The sequence below is a fragment of the Lepisosteus platostomus genome, chromosome 7 (genome assembly GCF_059453375.1).
Source record: "Lepisosteus platostomus isolate fLepPlt1 chromosome 7, fLepPlt1.hap1, whole genome shotgun sequence".
Lineage (NCBI taxonomy): Eukaryota > Metazoa > Chordata > Actinopteri > Semionotiformes > Lepisosteidae > Lepisosteus > Lepisosteus platostomus.
Window position 1 is genome coordinate 21,234,222 of NC_142617.1, and position 19,484 is coordinate 21,253,705.

Consider the following 19,484-nt stretch of genomic DNA (forward strand, 5'->3'; position numbering starts at 1 on the left):
CAATGAATCTAGGACACAACTTGCAGGAGGGTTGTTGGAGAGGAATGATCTTGGAAGAAAGCCAGACAAATTGACCCCGACAAAGTTTTGCCGGATCTCCCTCAAATTTCTCCGGAATGGGGAGGGGTAAAAGGCTAGCGGCGGCAGCCATGGAAGGAGCTGGCACAGGGGCCACCTGTCGGGGTGGAGGACGGGTGGCGTGGTCCAGTAGGTGCTGAACTGCTGTGGTCAATTGTACAAAGAGCCTGGGACTGCTGTTGAAAAAAGGCAACAGTGTCATTCTGGTCTGCTGGATCCATGTTGCTGCTCACTTTTCTGTAACAGAAGGCAGGTAGGAAGTATGGATCCTGTGCAGGACTCGCTAAGCAAAATGTATTCCAGGAAACAAGCACAAAGGTCAGAAAACGAGAGAGACAACCAGAGAGCAACAATCCAAAATGCAAGACTAAATCGAAAACGAGGGGCAAGCTAGAAGGTAAAATACTGAATCTAGACTAGGAATAAAATAACGTGCACTTGGGAGCTCGAGGAGAATCCACAATAGTGATCGGGGAAGTGAGGAAAGAGGGGAACTAAAATAGTGATGCGAGTGAACGGTGATAGGTACATTACTTGCGGCGTGAGCGTTTGTTAAACATAATGCGCGTGGCATTGCGAGATGGAACAGAGACGCATGTGGAATGCGTAACAGCTCATTACTGAAGTTCAATAAACACAAACACTAAAAACAGACAAAGGTACCAGGTATGTTTTCGGTTCTGGGATCTGGAAACGTAGCACATATTAGGACAGTTTGTTGTGCTTCATACTGGATTTTTATGCTTTTCGGATGGATTTCCTGATTATACTGGTTCCAGCGTAGTAAAGAAAGTGAAACCTTAGGAAACGGTGGGAGCTGGAGAAATGTTTTCTAGATTCAAGTTACTTGTGTAAAGAATTAATGATTAAATTGAACAACATGTCAGAGGGAAATCATTTTAAAATTCACTTATGGTGATCTGTGTTTTAGTGTGTAATTACTGTAAAATACTTTAATCTCTTAAAAGCAGTTTCCACCATTTTGTTATTTGAAAAAGTAATCATGTACATAAGTAACTTGTAGTGTCACTTTTTAAAACTAGAGTAATTTTAAATAAAGATAACCACGATAAACTGTCATAAAATAGTAGTTTCTTGGAGCACAGTAAACTGTAAAGGTGCTTTGATTGTTTGACAACGTTCAACATTCATGCTTTGACATGTTTGAGCTAAGTATAACTGCAGTCAAGACTACAATTAAAAATACCACAAAAGTTTTCCCATCTACCACCTAGATTGTGTTTTGCTTTGAAGTGGAAACAGTTTCAAGCTGGGACATTCCACCATATCTCCTGTGTGTAGCCTGAATTGTGTGCTTAATGTTTAGCTGTTGTCAGCAGAGATTTAATCTTTATTTCTGAGGATATAATTTTTTTGATAGTTTAATGGAATGGCATCAATCTCCTTTTCCTGTTTAATGTACAGTTTTTTGCTTCACTGAAAATGACATGCTGCCTTCTACTTTCCCTTTTATTTAAATTCCCCTTAATGGCTGTGTTGTTTTTTCAGACATTATAAAAATGTACTATATTTTATTTTCCCTGTTTTTAAGTATTGTAATCTAGTTATACAACATCACAAAACTATTTAAATATTTCATACATTCTAGGGGTTTTTCTTAGTTTCCATTCAAATTTCACACTGCAGCTAAACACTCTCAAGGGACACCAAATAGAAACCCAATTAACAAGTGTTGCCAGGCTATTGAAGAAAGCTGAATGGTATTTGGTTCCAGAAGTTTCTGCCTGTATTCACCAGGCTGCTGTTCACTAGGGTGCAGTGGGGTTCACTGTGATCCTTTGAGATGAATCCACTAATCGTGTTTACTCTGGTCCAAGAAAATTTCAAGCAATGTGGGTCATTCCAAAAAGTAACCAAGCAGGGCAGTGCTTACTTAATTTTTCCAGGTCAGAATCTTATCTGATTATTTATATCTGATAATATTATTTATTATAATAAAGGGGCATTTCAAGTATATTGTCCCATAGATACACGCTATGTAGGGAAACTGTGGTCAGATAGCATTTTTTAACAATAAAAGAGGACAGCTGAAAAGGCTTTGCTTTAAGCATAAATCCTGGACTTAAATGCATAATTGAAACTTTTTGTTTCACCCTCATTCATTTTCATTTTAGGATTTTGTTTTGCATATACTGTATACACAATGTATATACATATATGTATACACAAAACACTTGAGACTTAACACCCAGTAGTTTTACATCTCTTTCCTTTCTTTTCAGTTACAATTACATTATCGTCATTGACAATGGCAGTCTATTACTTTTGATGTTTTTGAGATTCTTTCCCTAGGGTGAGAAGTTATTCCTAATTTAAGTAAACTGAAAGTACCGGATTTCCTCTGGATGGGACAATGTCCTCCTTAGTTTACCTGCTCCTGCAATGCTGGAAAAGTTTAAACAACTTGATTTGTAGGAGTGGTAAAGGTAAAGCACCATGCTCAGGGAGCCAACAGCAGCACTTGTGTTGAAAACTAAAATCCACAACCCCTGAATTTAGAGTTCTGACCATTGCTCCACACTGCCCCCTCACTTGTTTTGTCTTGTACCATCAATATTTCTCATAACTTTACCTTTTGATTTTAATGTCATATATATAAATAATCCATCAATACACACTTTCAGCAAAACTGATGACACTTTAATTTTTTGTTGAATATTGTGTTAGTTCTGTAAATTGTTAAAATAAATGAACACATGTATTGGTCAGTGATGATAAAGCATAAAGACTTCTATCCACTGAGTGACTGAGAGATGAAAGAGCTTTTTATAACTTATAACTACCCTGAGAGGAAATCACCTGCATATTTTTACTTTTCAAACAACAAATCATCTCTTAAAAAAAAGAGCAAAATACAGTAAATATTGGTATGTGCATTCTAAAAGGGATCAAATGTAGATTCAGAAATAAAAGCAAATTCTTCCTTTAAACTTACAAAGGAAGACATTACAGAACAGCTTTTGGCAAGTAAAATCTCATTTCCATCTTGCATACTTTACAGCCACAAACCTGTCTGTAATTTAGCAATTCCTCCAAGCTGGCTATTGATGCTTTTAAAATGAACTGTGCTTAAAATAGTGATTCCACGCCAATAGAATTAACACATTACTCTCACCCTTTTACTGTAACATTTCATTACTTCAATTTCCAGGGAAGCTCCTTTTGGAAAATAAATACAGCTTTACATGATGTCCCAGATGGGGTGTTTAAAAAACCAAATTTGTAGTAATTTACAAACCTTTCAAAACTGATTAATGTAACATCCATTGTCACCTCTCTACCACCAACAAGGGTGAAAAAATGTAAAAAAATAAAATTGCTTTCCTGCTGTCTATCAATATTGCCTGTCTAAATGACCTTCTATCGCTGTCCATCATTAAAAACATAGCTGTGTCACAATACAGGTGTTTTTTCACAACTGTTTTTTGTTTTATTTTGCATGGACAATGCCATGAGCATTACAATAATAACGTATAACCACTACAGATATAGCTCTGAACAATGTCTTTCATATTCTGCACTTCAGTTGCTCTGACAGACTTTTGAATGTCCTTAACTTTGTTTACACATGACTGTTAAATATATCTTGGCATTTAATGCATATCCTATTATCCGTGAAGAAGGCTTAAAATCGACCGCTGGACAAATACTCACACTTGCAACATGATAAAATATAGATGTGTCGTATTTACAAGTAAATATTTCATGATCATTTTCATTGCTTTGAAAAAAATATTATTTCTGATATGTATGTATGGAGCAATGTAGCCATGTGACCAAAACCTGTAAAACAAATATGATATGAGTTTTTTTCAACAAAGGCTTTCTTCTTGCCACCCTTCCGTACAAGCCAGATTTATGAAGTGTGCGAGATATTGATGTCTCATGCACAGATTCTCCCATCATGGAGGACTGTAACTCCTTTAGAGTTGCCATAGGTCTCTTGGTGGCCTCCCTTACTATGGCTCTTCTTGCCCGGACACTCAGTTTTGGAGGACACACAGTTCTGGGCAGATTCACAGTTGTTCCATATTTTCTCACCTTTTAAATGATGGACTTCACTGTGCTTCAAGGTATATTCAATGCCTTGGAAATGTTCTTATATCCTTCCCCGACTGGTATTTTTCAAGAAACTTTGGGATCTGCTTGGAATGTCCCTTGGTCTTCATGGCGTAGTGTTTCCTTGGAAATGCACTAATTGGGGAAACTCCCCGACAGATGTGTATTTATTCTGATATCATGTGAAACACCTCAACAGCACAGAGGTGGACTCCAGTCAAGTAATTATGTGACTTGGAGAAGAGAGTTGGTTACTTCAGAGGTAATTTAGGTTTGTCAAAGCAAGGGAGCGAATACTTATGCATTCAATTATTTTCTGATTTTTATTTTATTATTAATTTAGTTAAATGTCTGGATTTGTTTTTCACTTTGACATTATAGAGTACTTTGTGTTGATGAGTGGCACATATCTCATGATTCCATGCTGTAACACAATAAAATGTAAAAAAAAGTCCATGGGGGGTGAATACTTTTGCAAGGCACTGTAAATTTCTGCTCATTTATACAGCTGGGCATGCTTCTTGTACTTCACTCGAGTACAACAGTAGAGCTACACATGGGTTTTGGCCCCACAACTTTTGGGACTTTTTTTGGGGACCCGGGGGCAGTGGGGTGGCTCTGTGGCTCTGCACCTGTGGCTGGAAGGATGCTGGTTCGTATCCAACAGCTGGCAGAGGAATCCTACTCTGTTGGGTCCCTGAGCAAGGCCCTTAACCTTCACTGCTCCAGGGGTGCTGTATAAATGACTGACCCTTTGCTCTGACCCCAAGCTTCTCTCCCTCTCTGTGTGTCTCATGGAGAGCAAATTGGGGTACTGTATGTGAAAAGACAAATTCCTAATACAAGAAATTATATATGGCCAATAAAATGATCTTATCTGTTCTGTTATGTGTCTGGATGCCCTACAACTATTCCTTTTTTCTTGCATTAAAGCTTGTAGTCATGATTCCTTGAAGTACCAAATAAAATTCACACAACCTTATCTGCAGATTAAAAAAACAAAAAACATAAATTGAAAATTAACATAAAAAAATGCCATGTTTACATAAGATTTTCAACCTTTTGCTATGACAAACCTAAATTAATGTAGGTGCACAAAATAATCTTAGTAAGCTACCCAATTAATTAACCTGTGTCTTTTGTGCAATAATAGTGTTTATCATAATTTTACAATAAATGCACCTATCCCTGCAAGGTCCTCCAACTTTGGGGGAACCTTTTGGTCTAAATGCAAGGCGTTACATCCGAAACCCAATATCTATCATTCAATCACCACTATCTCCGCTATCAAGCATGTTGGTAGCAGAATTATGTTATAGTTCTGTTTCTCATCAGCTGAGACTGGAAAGCTTAAAAATACTGATAGGAACATAAATGGAACAAAGTACTGACAAATCTCACAGAAAAACTTGCTTTGAATGGAACACTGAGATAAAAAAAACACCTATCTACAGTACAATGACCCAAAGAACAAGACCAAACTACACTGGAGTGGAGTAAGAATAAGAAAGTGAATGTCCTTGGATTACTCAAAGTCTTTATTTGAATACTATTGAGAACCTGTGAAAAAACCTTGAAAACAGTTGACCATAAGTGAGCTCCAAGCAATTTGAGAGAGCCGTCTGCCAAGAACAATGGCAAATAAACGAACCAGCTTAGTATACAAAGTTTGTGTAAACTTACCCAAGAATACTGAAATTATTTGTAATTGCTGACAAAAGGTAGTTCCACCAAATATTAAGATTATGGCTCTGTATACTTATGCAATCAACGTACTTATTTTGTTTAATTTTGAACTGAACTATAACATCTTATTCTTCAAAACCTCCATTTTCAGAGGTTTCCATTTTTTTCAGAGGCACACCATGGGAAGTGTCTGAATTATTTTGCCAGTGCAGAAGGTACAGTACACTATTAAACACTTCTGGCGGTTCTGTCGGTTTTATATCACCACATGCAGACATGCAGCAATGTAGCCAGTAGGGGGGAGTAAAAGCTTGCTAGATTATTAACACCCTGAATCGAATGGAAGTGTTACCTCTCGCAGCCAGCGGACGGGTTCTCGTCAGCGGCTCAGACATCAAACAGTTTACAGCGGGTCCTGTGATCAGTACACAGAAACACACCGGCCAAGAGCGCACAGCGCTTTCATCTGGGCATCCATCGCAATTCAGTTGCTCTCGTCCCTTTCCGTCACTTTGAAGTATTAATACATTTACATGTTTAAATATTTGTTCATTTTTTTTGCTATTGTCTATTTTCAGTCATGTGGTGTAGTATTTGTGCCTGTTAAATGACTTCTTAAAACAAGCTACAAAACCAAATTCACAACCTGTAGTTGATGATTTTTAAATACCCATTTATTCAGTTCTTCTCTGTGTACCTCACCGCTGTAGGCTGCATGTTTTGATTGTATTGTTTTAAGAGCGCCAGAATTAAAAGTGTCTTCACACCAGCGCTGCTGTAGCCTCTTAACCGTTGTTCTTTAACGTGGTAATAATCTCGCTTATTTCACTGTCCCAGAAAAGAGAAATAATGCGACACACAGTTCTGTGATACTTATCTTTAAAACGTTTTAGCGCAGATTCTACCTCGGTGTTTGCCTTCACGTAACTTTTGATAAAAGCAGTTCTCTACAACATTAGCCTTAAGAACTGTCACCGTCGCTCTTCGAAATAAATATTTCCTTCGCTTTTTTGCTTCCCTTAGTATTACGGCTTTGCCTGCCAACACCCCTTCACCCCCTCCTCCCTCGACTTTTCTCTCTCTCCTCCCCCTTCAAGTTCTTTTTTGGTTGGTGTGTCATTTGGAGCTGGAGCCCAGCACGAGTGCGCATATTGGCAGTGGTAGTGTTAGTGTTTCAGAGACGGGGAAGGGTAGGAAAGCTCTCTGTTAAACTAACAACTACATCCACTTACCACTGACTGTATATTTACAGTACTTAAGCACACTGGATTAACAGCCCTTCTTCAGATTTACATTATAGGTTAAAAAAACAAGTGTAGGAGCCCGTGAAGAAAGTATCAGTAATTGTATCATTTTAATCATATGCACTGAGACACTGGATATCGCTTGTACTCGGAAAAAACATTGCTTAGGTGATCGTGAGGGATAAACGGTTCTAAAAGGAATTAATTGCCAGTTCCGAAAATGTGTTTTTACTGAGGGATCAACCTTGGGATTGCGGTGGATTTTTCCTAAAGAACAGAAAAGCCCAAATGCAAAGGAAACTTGGCTGGCAAGATGCTGGGATAAGGATGCTGGATTGCTTATGAAATCTCAGTGACTGGAGTTTTCTTAACGTGCAGATGGATCTGTTTCTCTCAGTATAGAGGTCCTGAAAATGCTATTATGAATCAACCTCGCATTTCTGCTTTAAGACTGAGTTCAGTCAATAACTACGAACAATACTAAATACAGATTTTCTCCCCTTTTTTCGTCCCATTTACATGATAATCAATCCAGGATTTGTGTGCGACTTGGGTTGTTGTACTATGCTAGAATGGGTCTGCTAGTTCACATCCTTATCTCTGGATTACTGTATTTTCAAGTGAACGGTAAGTTTTGAGAAACATTTCGATTTGTCTTATGTTCATATGATTTCAGCGGGTTTATTGCAGATTGACCTCGTTTCGTGATGGGAGCTTCTATTTAACAGTAATATCAAAATGTTGTTATATTTTTATTAGTTTAAATTGAAACAGGGAGACAACACTGCGGTATTGCTTGCACGTGAAGTTAAACGAATTGCAGAGCTGTCTTCTGCGTCTAGCATTGTAAGTTTTGAAACTGTATTTGGGCTCTATTTAAACTGTTTCATTTCCAGCAAGTTTTGATTTATGGCACCAGTATGTTTTGGCAACTATGGGTGTCACGTAATTTAATGTTTCTTGCTGAAAATGTAATACGTTACATCCATAGTACAGCCACATTTGCGTGTGCGGCAGGCTAGCCCTTAAATTAGCATTAACTATTGCGCCTAATGGAAAGTTTTATGAACTGAGTTTAGGGACTTTTAAAAAATGTAAAAAGGAGCACAAAGCAGATCTAAGTCTTTAGTTTTATATTTGTCTGCGTGCTTTGTCGTTTCGTCATTGATTTGTCTTTTATTGCTTGCTGCCATAAAAAGCTGTATTTGTATGATTACTGTAGGATGTGAGATTCTGCTGATCCCAGTAGGTGAATACTGTATGTGTCCAGGGACGATTCCATGGCAATCTTTTAGCGTATGCATGAGTTAAGCCTCGGTGGTAGCCTAAACTTTGGACAACTTCGTAGACTCAGAGACTTAGAATTTTCTGGGATGATAACAATATTAATAATAACATATTAAAAAATTGATTGGAAATACAGTATTTGCTAGGCTGTTCCTGTTCACCTTAAAATTCAGAATACATATACTATATATATATTATATACAATATTATATATACTGTATATGTCTGTGTGTAGGCTATACAGTATATACTGCCACGAATAAGGGACATTTAGGACTATTATTAAGGACAAACAAAAAACACACATATTGGATGTCCTTCGATAGTCGTCTCAAATCGTATTCAGTCATGTTTTTATCTCTTAGTTTTGAGAGATGACTCCAAGGGATAATGAGTCTGCCATTACCCATTTTAATCCCAAAAGAAGGGAAAGGGGTCACTGTGAGAAGCATTAATGATCCATTAACTCACCTTAATTGTCTGGATAAGCCACTCCTAAGGACATGCACTTTATGAAATTGATTAAATAGATTCCAATTTATATTTAGTAATAGATCAGTACGTTAAACGCCATTTGGGAAGTCATTTTGTGTGACTATGATAAGTTCAATTATCTTTAAAAAATACATTGGCTTGTCCTCAAACTTACCTGCTTGGGCGACTTGACTGAGATATTTAACAAAGGCAAAGGTAAAACAAGCAGATAAGGAGAGTAGTCAGCGTGAAAACAGTGAAAGAGCTGAGCGGAATCGCCAGGGCGAATCCGAGAGAGCGCACTTGCGGAATGTAATTAATGTCCGGGGATGTTCAGAGGTGTGTGAAACAAATGCAATTAACGAGCTTGCTGCAATGATAGAAGCAAGAGATAATGTATTCTTCTTGCTAGGGAAAAGCATAAATATGAATTCCTACAGAAAAAAGCAAATTTAAAACTAACTCACGCTAGAGGCTAATTGAATGAACCGTATTACTGTGCTTTTTCAGTTTCATAAAGACGATTATATTGTTCATCGTCATCTACAATAATACATTCAGATCGAAATAAAACGAAAGTCTTGTTTTCGATTGTCGTAGACGTCATATAGACATGATATAGAATACGTCTTTTTTTTAGAATTGATTAAGAAAATAAGTATCTTCCATTACCTACTAACGTTATAAAATACAAAATGTAACATCACCCAAGTTCACACCAGAAATTTTAAATACTTAAAGAACTCTGAGCAAAGACAAGTCACTACCATCTAATACTTTCAAAGTCATGCAGCTATCCTTATGTTGCATGTGCTACAGTACGTAATAGTAATGTGTATCTTTCAGCAGTGTTAGATTTTAATATTAATCGGCGTGGTAGATTATTCTGGTAGTCTTTAGTATCAAAGTCAAGAGTAACAGTATTGCATAATTGAATAGTAAATTTCTGTCAAATAAATCTAATAAAAAACTATTACTGAAATTTGACATCAGGCACAGTAAAGCATTTTGTTAATTTGTGAACTAAATTAACAGGCGGCAGAGCTGGTTTACACCTATGTGGATAGTCAGAGCATGATGAGTGCCGCGACTGTTGCTCATTAGCTTTGTCTTTTGAGCTCACCAGACGCCAAAAAACAAACACAAAAACAAAACGTGTATGGTTGTAATTTTTTAGTATCTCATCAAAACTAAATTGCACTTTTACTACCGATATCATGGTATCGTGGATATCCATGCTGGGGCTGTTTATATGGAAACATGTGTTGTTTATTATGTATGAAATGGATTGCAAACACAACCACTGTCACCGGAACTATCAGAATCTGAATACACAACAACTGTATGAAAACAACATTTATAATATGTACACAGATAATCTACCATAGAAAAGTATGGTGTTCTGTATTTGCTTTGGATAAACCAACACAATGAAACAGGTCAAACCTGAAACAAAAAAATGCCATGGTATGGAAATGGTGTGATTTTCAAAACTATGTCTAGTTTCATTTTCAACCATACAGTAATTATCATTTGGTGTCCTAAATATATAAAAGCATTACACTCCCAGTAAGAGTATAATGTGTAAAGCTTATTTTCCATGTGAACATAAAATCATATTTCCATTAACGTAAATAGATAGGTATTAGATTTCTCTTGGAATGCTCCATGTGATTTGCAGTAATACAGCAGTTTGTGCAGCACTATAATACTGTTTTGAAAAAACAAAAACAATTAACTGTGATATTTAAAAACAAAGGACTGCAGAAAAAAAGGATTTTCCATTGTGCTCTAAAGTTCCATGAATGATAGGTGCGAGTGGAGATCCCTGTGTACTGCTGTGAAATTGTCTAGAGTTAAGAGTCAGTCGTAAGAAGTGTCTTAATCATGGTTCACCCCACAAGCACCAATCTCTAGGGCTGTCATTGAGAGCCGCCTCCTTGTCCTTAAGCCTCTTAAATAGGTACTCTGCTACCTGAAGTGGATATGGTCTATTGCCAGGTAATCTGCAAAGTTGTGAATGAAAGATGTGATCCAAGTGTCCAGTACCCTCTGATTTTGTTTAATACAGTTTAATACTTTCTGCAGAAAAATAGCATTGCTTTCTTGTTGGTTTAGTCTTAAACTAGAGTTTGTTTATTATAGTCATAAGGCTAAACAGTCACACTAAAAGTTCACATTAGTCTGAACCTCATTTCCATAACACTGAGTGGGTACTGATTGTTTTAAAGTTGAGGTGCAAAGCAGGGCTTTGTGAAAGAATAAATTGACTTGGCATGTTGACACTCGCAGAGAGCTATTTTGTGGTCTTGTTTTCCAGACCTGAATTAAGCGACTTTTCTTTTATGAATACTGTAAATGCTCTGTGAAGTCTAGGCTTCTTGGTCCTTTGCAAGATATAACAATTTCTCTACTGCCCAGCCACTGGTTGCTAGGTGAAAGCAAAGGCATTGCTGAAGAGAGAGGGGCAAATCGCAGTGTGATCCATGAATCATGGCCTGAATCAATCCTGACCACTTTGTTCTAACTTTTTTCCCCATAAGTACTTTTGTTTTCCCTAATGCCTGGCCTTTGAAAGGTCCTCTGTACATCCTTAAAATGGGAGGAGCTGCTGCTAAGAGTCCACTTAAGAGGACAAAAAGATCTGGAGTCGCATTCATGGGGCCACATTAGTGACAAAGACAGGCTCAATGAATGGTATCAGTCAGCAGCATTTAAAACCTAATGATTAATACCTTCTGCTCTTTGGTGGGGTTTAGGCAGGCAAAGGAGGTTTCCCTCTTAATCTGCTGATTTGCCAAGCAGCTTGTAGTACTCTGGAAAAAGAGGGAGTGTCTCCTAGGATGTCAAGTTTGCTTTTGCTGTTTTCCTCAAGCAGGTTGCATCCTTGAGCTAGCTGAAGGCACAACATCAAGGTTGATGCTCATTTTATTTTGGGTAAATTGGCTTGGAAGACAATAAATCAGTATTTACTTGCAGGGAATTTACAGTATACACTTTTACTATTGCAATTAGATATTTTAATCACTTCAGTGGTACAGGAAGGTAAAAGACTATTGACAGAAGACATAACTTTTTTTCCTCAGTGATATGGTATAACTGCTCTGTGTTTTATATGTTGAAATAAAACAAAAAAGCTTTTCTTGGTACCATGTCATGTTAGTCCATTCATATTCTGCACTCACATTATTGTATAATATATAATTCACATATATTGTGCTACTATTCATATATGTACTGTATATATCATATAATTCTTATATACTATATATATACACAGGCACATCTACTGTAGCACCAAAAGAAACATATCATTCTGTACCAGTATTCTTTAAGGAAAATAAAGCCTTGATGAAATTAGCCATATTTTGGATATTGATTACATTTTTTGGATGTACCTTGATTAATGGATCATTAATGACTGACCAAGATACATTCAAATTATGCTGTTGTATAAGCCCTGAATCACTGCATTATTAAGAGTGTAGATTGGGCACAGGTGATAAGGTGATTTAACGTGCTAAATTCCACAGTAAAAATAGTGAAACAAACTAGCATGTTCCACATATTAAGAGATCACCACCATCAAAATGTTCGGTGGACTTGATAGCAGTGGAGAGAAGTCCTCTTTAGCCATGAATCAAGGTTTTGTACAGAGCAACTCATTTGATAGCAAGTGTAGCACAGATGTACAGAACAATCCACTAATTGTGATAAGTGTGATAGTGCAGCAGTGTAGAGTAAGTTAGGAACTGAACTTATACAGGTTGATGGCCAGCTGACTGCATGAAGCTACTGTATATTGACAAAAGTTTTTCATTTGTTTCTGATTATAAGTTGAAGGTTCTTTGGATGTACATTTTTGTTGCATTTATAACTACGAGTTAAAAGTCTTTTGATACTCATTTTATATGTACATTCATTCACATTCCTTTAATATGGTATTTGATATGCAGTTGTTTGGTTCTAAACAATATGGAGGAATTAAAAGTTATTATTATATTTTGTTTCACCATGCATTCAGTTTCACCTGCCAGCACGAAATACATGTTGACATTTGTGTAATTAACTTATACCACTGTGTTTGATTAAATACATGTGGAGAGTTTTAGTAAATCCTTACTTGGTGTTTTACTGAATAATTAGCTCTGCTTTGATAACACAATTAGAAACGTCATTCCTGTGATGGGTAGTGCGTGCCTAATGCAATTGAACCTAATGCAATATTTCAGATGCCGGAATTCCTTGTTTGTATGTAGTGTGTTTATTCTAGTCATTTCATGTTTGTGTAGAACCACTTGTGGGATTGTAGCCTCCAAAATACATTGCTGCGCATAATTTGACCTTCTACCTGGGACTTTGTAATTTCAACTGAAATTCTTGTTATGTACAGACTGAATGAACTAGCTCTAAGTTTGTTCATGGTGTACCCATTTTCAGCAGGCAAAAAGTTGTAAGCTTATCTATTTTTAACTGCACTGACATATAGGACCATAGTAGTGTGCTAAATGGAGTATTTGAAGACTGTTGTAATTTTTAAAGTTAAACACACTAGTTTGGAATGGAGTGTAAAACAGTTGCTATGACAGATCTTGGTGTTGCTTGTTCCCCTAGTCACTTGACATGGAAACAGTGCTATAAGAAACCATAAGAAGCATGTGGCTTTTTTTTTTTTACTAAGTAATTAAAAAACATCAGCCAGCCTTCTTGAACAATCAGGCTGAAAATGTAAGTCTAACCTTAACCATACTTAAAATGAATTATGTGTCTAAATATAATTTAGCTTTCAATCCAATCATAAACCTAGAGGAGTCTCAGTCTTTGAGACCAAAAGACAGTTAGCTGAGCACTTTGTGGAACATGTATGAAACATTCAAATTAATGCCATACCATTACCAGTTGCCCAATACTTCAGTAATGTTAATTATACTGTTGAAGTCCACCAAATGTAAAGCATGTCAGTGTAATTGAAGACATGCTTCCCACAAACAAAAAGTACAAGAACTGACCTTCACGCTGGGGGCTTTTGAATATACATATACTGTACATGTACACATATATGAATTTAAGAAATTAATATTTCGGTTATTTGGTTTTCTCATGAATGTATTTGTTTTTATGTTTGACTTTATGATTTATGCCACATAGTTCAATTATAGTTACCTGATTGCATAACAATATAGAATAACATGTATTTCAAGACTGATTATATTGGCAATTTTGCAAATGCCACAAAACCCTGTTACACAAGTATGTTGTGCATCTCATTCTATTATATTTCTTTTTTTTGGAGACAGAGAGGTATCTTTCATTAGAGTGCACTTCTTTATTCCTGCTCAGAATGACTCATCTCTGTCAGAATTTAAAAGTGTGGGAATGCTTGTCTTGATGAAAACATAATCATAAATTTGAACAGTGTCCTTCTGTTTCTTCCTTATCCTTCAGAAAGCATGAGTTTCTGGTGAGCTTTTCTTTAGACTACTATACATACTGTACTATACATACTATCCATTTAAATTTGGTCTACAGTATATGGTAAAGTTGTACAATTTATCCAGTACTGTGAAAAAAGCACACCCTGAAGCTGATCTAGAAAAAAATGTTTTAGTGTCTATTAAATGTTATAACAACTATGGAGTAGATATAAAAATCATTCAAAAGTTATACAATATTTTTTGAGTATGCATTATTTCTTAAATAAATTTGTAATAGGAAGCTCATAACATTTCTAGTTTCCTGCTTGTTGAGATGATTGTACACTCTCAAGTGTTATAGCTCAGTGAGGGTGCAAGAGATGTCTAGGAAGACATGTTCAATCATCATGAAAATGTCTCTACAAAGAACTGTGCAACGTTTAGGAGCCTTAACCAGTACCAATAATATTTTATTTCTGTTATGATAGTTAAATAATGCAGTTCTTTTTTGTTGTCACATATTTTTAAATAATGTTTTTTGACTCTCTGGCCTTTCATTGCATTTGGACTTAGACAACAAAGTTTATGAGGGTGGTGAAGATGTGCTGATATACAGTATTGTACAAGTTTCTAATTACTTCTAATTAGCTTAAAACCATTACAAAGTAATGTCCCTGCTCTTCAGTTTAATAAGCAGCAAAATATTTCTTAGAGCATTAGTTCAGTATTCAAATGAATGAATGCCAGAAATGTATTATATTAGTGGTTCCCAATCCTGGTCCTAGAGGACAACACAGTTGATGGTTTTCTTAGTTGCTTAATTACTTAATTAAAGCCTTAATTGAACTAACAAGTTGTTTGTTTGGAATATTTGCAAGTTTATTTTTCTACTCAGATGCCTGACATTTTATTTGACCTATGCAGTAGTTAAAATTCAACTTCCAGTATGTGTAAGCACTGTAAACATGAATTAATGTTTACTCAATTAAGGATTCAATTGTGGAACTGAGAGCTTGTCTGGCTTAAAAATAGCTATTGTGTGATCTTTCAGGACCATGATTGGGGATCCTAGGATTATAATATGCCAGAACAAGAAGAGCTTCTTGTTGCTAATCAACACCACATTTTGTCCAAAAGGCATTCAGATTTTGCTATGTCAAGGGTCCAGGTAATGGAAATGGGATGTCCTGGACCTTAAGCACCATTTGATCATGTGAGTCATGTGAGTTCTTGCAGTATTAGTGAGGTGGGTTTGTGCATTTACACTATAACTAAAGACTATGGTAGCCAATTTTGCTGTCGGGAAGACTCAGTCTCACAAAACTTGTACTGTATATACTGTATCTTTAGGATGAAGTATGTGCCATGTATGAAAGGTTTAAGGGCGGTACGGAGGCACAGCAGTTAGCAGCTAGGGTTTCCTCCAGGTTCTACAGTTTGCTCCAACAGTCCAAAGAGATTCTGGTAGGTTAGTTGGTTTATGGGAAAACTGGCCCTGGCGTGAGTGTGTGATGGACTGGCATCCCATACAGGGTGTATCCTGCTTTGCGTTGTTTGGGGTATGCTATAGCTTTCCCGTGACCCTGCATAAAACGGGTTAGAAAATAGATTAATAGATAAAAGGTTTTAAAAATAATACCACAGGACAGAATTCTATTCATATCAATATATTTTGTTTACTTGCAAGTAGAGGTCTTGTTATTGTAGGGGTTCTGTGTGTGTGTGTGTGGGGGGGGGGGCAGTCTGAGTGAAGTTCTCTCACTTATCTGAGCAGCACCATTACCAGTACCTGCATGGAAATCTCACTGCAGCATTTTACATGAAAGCGTCTTAATGCCTTACCGCCATCATAAAATAAAAAAGTTATGCATTTCCTGTGGTTGCATGTTATCAACAATATTTTTTTAAAAGATTGGATAATACATAAATGAGAACAGAAGCATACCTGTCATTTTTGTGTGTATGTGTCTAGGCAACAAGAAAGACAGGTATTAATACTACAGACTAGTGACTGGCACATGCATATGACATTCAAAGTATTTAATACTGAGTACGGATGTGCTAATACTGGTAAGATGTGTACTTCTTATATTTTTTAATAAAATTGTTTTTTTTTTCATTTGTATTACTTAAAGTTTATCAAGCTTACAGTTCCTAATATTTCCAAACAGAAAGAAGTCAAGAGACATAATCTTTTCCTTTATTGTATTTTTTATGTGAGTCTAGGGTCTAAGTTCGGTCTCCAGTTATACAATGTGATTTGAAATAGCACTACAGATGTATGTATATTTTACATTCTTGTAGCCCTCAAGAGTTTTCACTAACCACTTCTTAACAGCATAAGTGAAAAAGAACTACCAGAACAGTACACCATAGGGAAACAGACGGCAGAGCACATGTATCATAACAATAACAACAAAAAGGCAGCCGTGAACTTTCATGCACTGCCTGCTGAGAAAAATAAACAAAGTACAGATTGTGATGCTCAAAGGCAAGCACTTGTAGAATCAAGCTGTTTCTGTTAACTTTCTGTGAGTGTCCATCCAATAGATAGCTATAAACGGCAGAAAAAAATGTAAAGCTTTGTTCATAAACTGTTTTCAGCCCATAGTGGTATTGTTGTTATTATCTCCCTTTCTATGTCATTGGGTCCAGATTAACATTTGGGCCTCCTGCACAATCAGATGATTCTGCTGCTCCTGCCTTTCATCTGATTGGTTGTTGCTTGGCAGTCTCCAAGCAGCAGTGTGTAATCGCTGAGCTGATAAACACAGGCAGACAAAATAAGGTTGGAGGGCCAGATTGATGGGAATCTCTGCAGTTTTTCTTTTGCTTGTTTATTAGTTTGTACCAGTAAGAAAGAGCATAAACACCATCTTGCTAATTCATTTTCACAGCTTCAGTTAAATTTATTTTTGCCAAACTTGTTAAACAGTTTAAACTCCTTTTTTTGTTTTATTGAGAAAAAAGTAGATAAAATACATAAGCTTTATTTCTTTACATTTTAAAATGCAGCATGTGGTTTTCTAGCATTTAAACTGCTAACTAATTACAATAATACTGATTTTCATTCAAAATCCCATTCCAGAAGGGATCAGGTCTAGCATTTCTTAGCTTTGTTGATCTCACTTCATCATGATAAATTACTGAAATGCTGCTGTTGTCCATTTGTGCTTTTCTGAATATAAGAACAAATAAAAAATTAAAACAAAGAAATATAGCTCTGTTTCATGTCTCTTAGAAAACCTTTATCTCTGAAATATAAACTTTTGGGATTATTGGCATTAGAATCATTCTTAGTATACAGGACACCATAGTGGCAATATCACCGGCACTGCTGCTTTTCAGCTAAGGGTCCTGGTTTGAATAAACTTATAATAATAATAATAATAATAATAATAATAATAATAATAATAATAATAATAATAATAATTGCTTACACTTATATAGCGCTTTTCTGGACACTCCTCTCAAAGCGCTTTACAGGTAATGGGGACTCCCCTCCACCACCACCAATGGTTATTATGAATTATGAAGTCTGCATGTTCTATCAATGTTTGTGTGGATTTTCATCAGGTTCTCTGTTTTCTGCCTACCGCTGAAAAACATGTCTTGTTTTGTTTAGTCATTCTAAATTGTCCCTTTCTGTCCGGGCCTGCCACCAAGGTGAAATATTGTTATTCAGCACAACACCCTCTGCTGCAGCGAGAGGCTCTGGCTTATTGGGACCCTTACCAGGATAAGCAGTTAATAATTAATTTATTTTTGTGGTTTTACATAAGGCTGCACTTATTTACTTTTCAAGTTCTTTTGAGCAGTGATTTCAAGACTATAAAATATGTGTTCATTACTGTTTATCGTTTCGCATATTTGATGAGGTACTAAGGTTCATGTCTTTTTTTCTCTACTTAGGCACAGATTAAACCGAAATTTTGACATGACATTTACAAATTACAGTCCAGGTAGTTGATTTTTAATTTTTCCCAGAGGCTTCCTGTTTGTTTGCACTACAAACCATTCACTGTTGGTGCATTCATTTCAATTGTGTTTTATTGTCTGATTGTCTGATTAATGATGAAGTGGTAGCTTTGGAAGAGTAACCACATAAGATAATTTAAGCAAGAGACATCAGTGAGTCTCATAAAGGAAGATGTTTTCTTTTTTCTCTTAAAAATGTCTAGATTTGTATACTGAAAAAAAGGCCAGCAACACAATGTTGTTTCAAGGTTATTAATTTCAACAACATACCGATTACAGGCCTGGGCTAACATCAATGTGCTGATGTTTCAGTTTATTTATAGAAAGATTCTTCTTAGGCCACCAGATATACCTTCTTTTCAAGATACAAAGAAATCACTGCAACATTATTCCTTAGCAATATTGCACTTTGTGCTGTAGTTGTCTATAGGATTAAGCAGTTGACCTCACATTCCAAACCCCATTCCACTGACAGAGATGCTGCAGAGTAAGAAAAAAAAGTTAGGAATAACTGTTCAACTTGACGGATGTTTGTTTTCATAACCTCCAAAGTAGATTTCTTATTATTCTTATGATTCTCTGTGGATTTTCTTGTTTAAATATGGCACTATTGATATCCTTGCCAAAGTTTAAAACTTGCCTTACAGTATTGGTTATGTCCACAAACGGATGTGCTAATGTAATTCTTCCTCAGGGAGCTCTAAAGCCTCGGTCACCTCAGAATCAAAGGACATAGCTTTAGGATTATTCATTCAATCATTCTTTAAAAATATATTGCGTTGATAAAATCCTACTACATCACTGATTTAAAAGGAAAAATGCTACACCCTGGTTTCGATAGCATTTAATTTCAAGGCAGAGTATCACCATACTTTTCATACTTAAGCATCTTCACTCTTACCAGTTAAATCTACATATTGAAAGTCCACATAAGAGGTGAATGTTTGGACCAGCTTTAACTACAGTATATGTGTGAGAGATTGGGGTTCTCCCAGTAGTAGTAGTTCTCTTAGTTAAGCATTCGTTTAATTATATGTTTAAAACTAGTTCAATATGAGAAGGCATGTCTGATTACTTAAAAACCCATTTCAAAGAAGGCTGTTGTTTTTCCCACATTCTTGTCATTGTAATATGTGGTATCCAGATCCTAAAGAACAGTATTACAGGAGATGGAAAACAGCTGAATACCATGGCTGGTAATACTAAACTGTGTGTCTTGCTTTTTGCTGGAATCCTCCATTGT

General features: G+C 36.3%; 1 protein-coding gene across 10 annotated transcripts in view; it reads left to right on the forward strand.

The window, feature by feature from the left end:
* The window catches only part of robo2 (roundabout, axon guidance receptor, homolog 2 (Drosophila)), a 623,900-nt gene that overhangs the window by 288,295 nt on the left and 316,121 nt on the right, over window positions 1-19,484 (forward strand). Inside the window, exon 1 of one of the 10 annotated variants that reach the window (XM_088639710.1) lies at window positions 6,970-7,715. The exons of the other annotated variants lie outside the window; for them this stretch is intronic. Within the exon in view, the coding sequence (XP_088495836.1) occupies window positions 7,661-7,715 (55 nt within the window). The 5' untranslated portion in view covers window positions 6,970-7,660. Of the gene's footprint in view, window positions 1-6,969; window positions 7,716-19,484 lie in introns of those variants that run through there. 10 annotated transcript variants of the gene reach the window in all.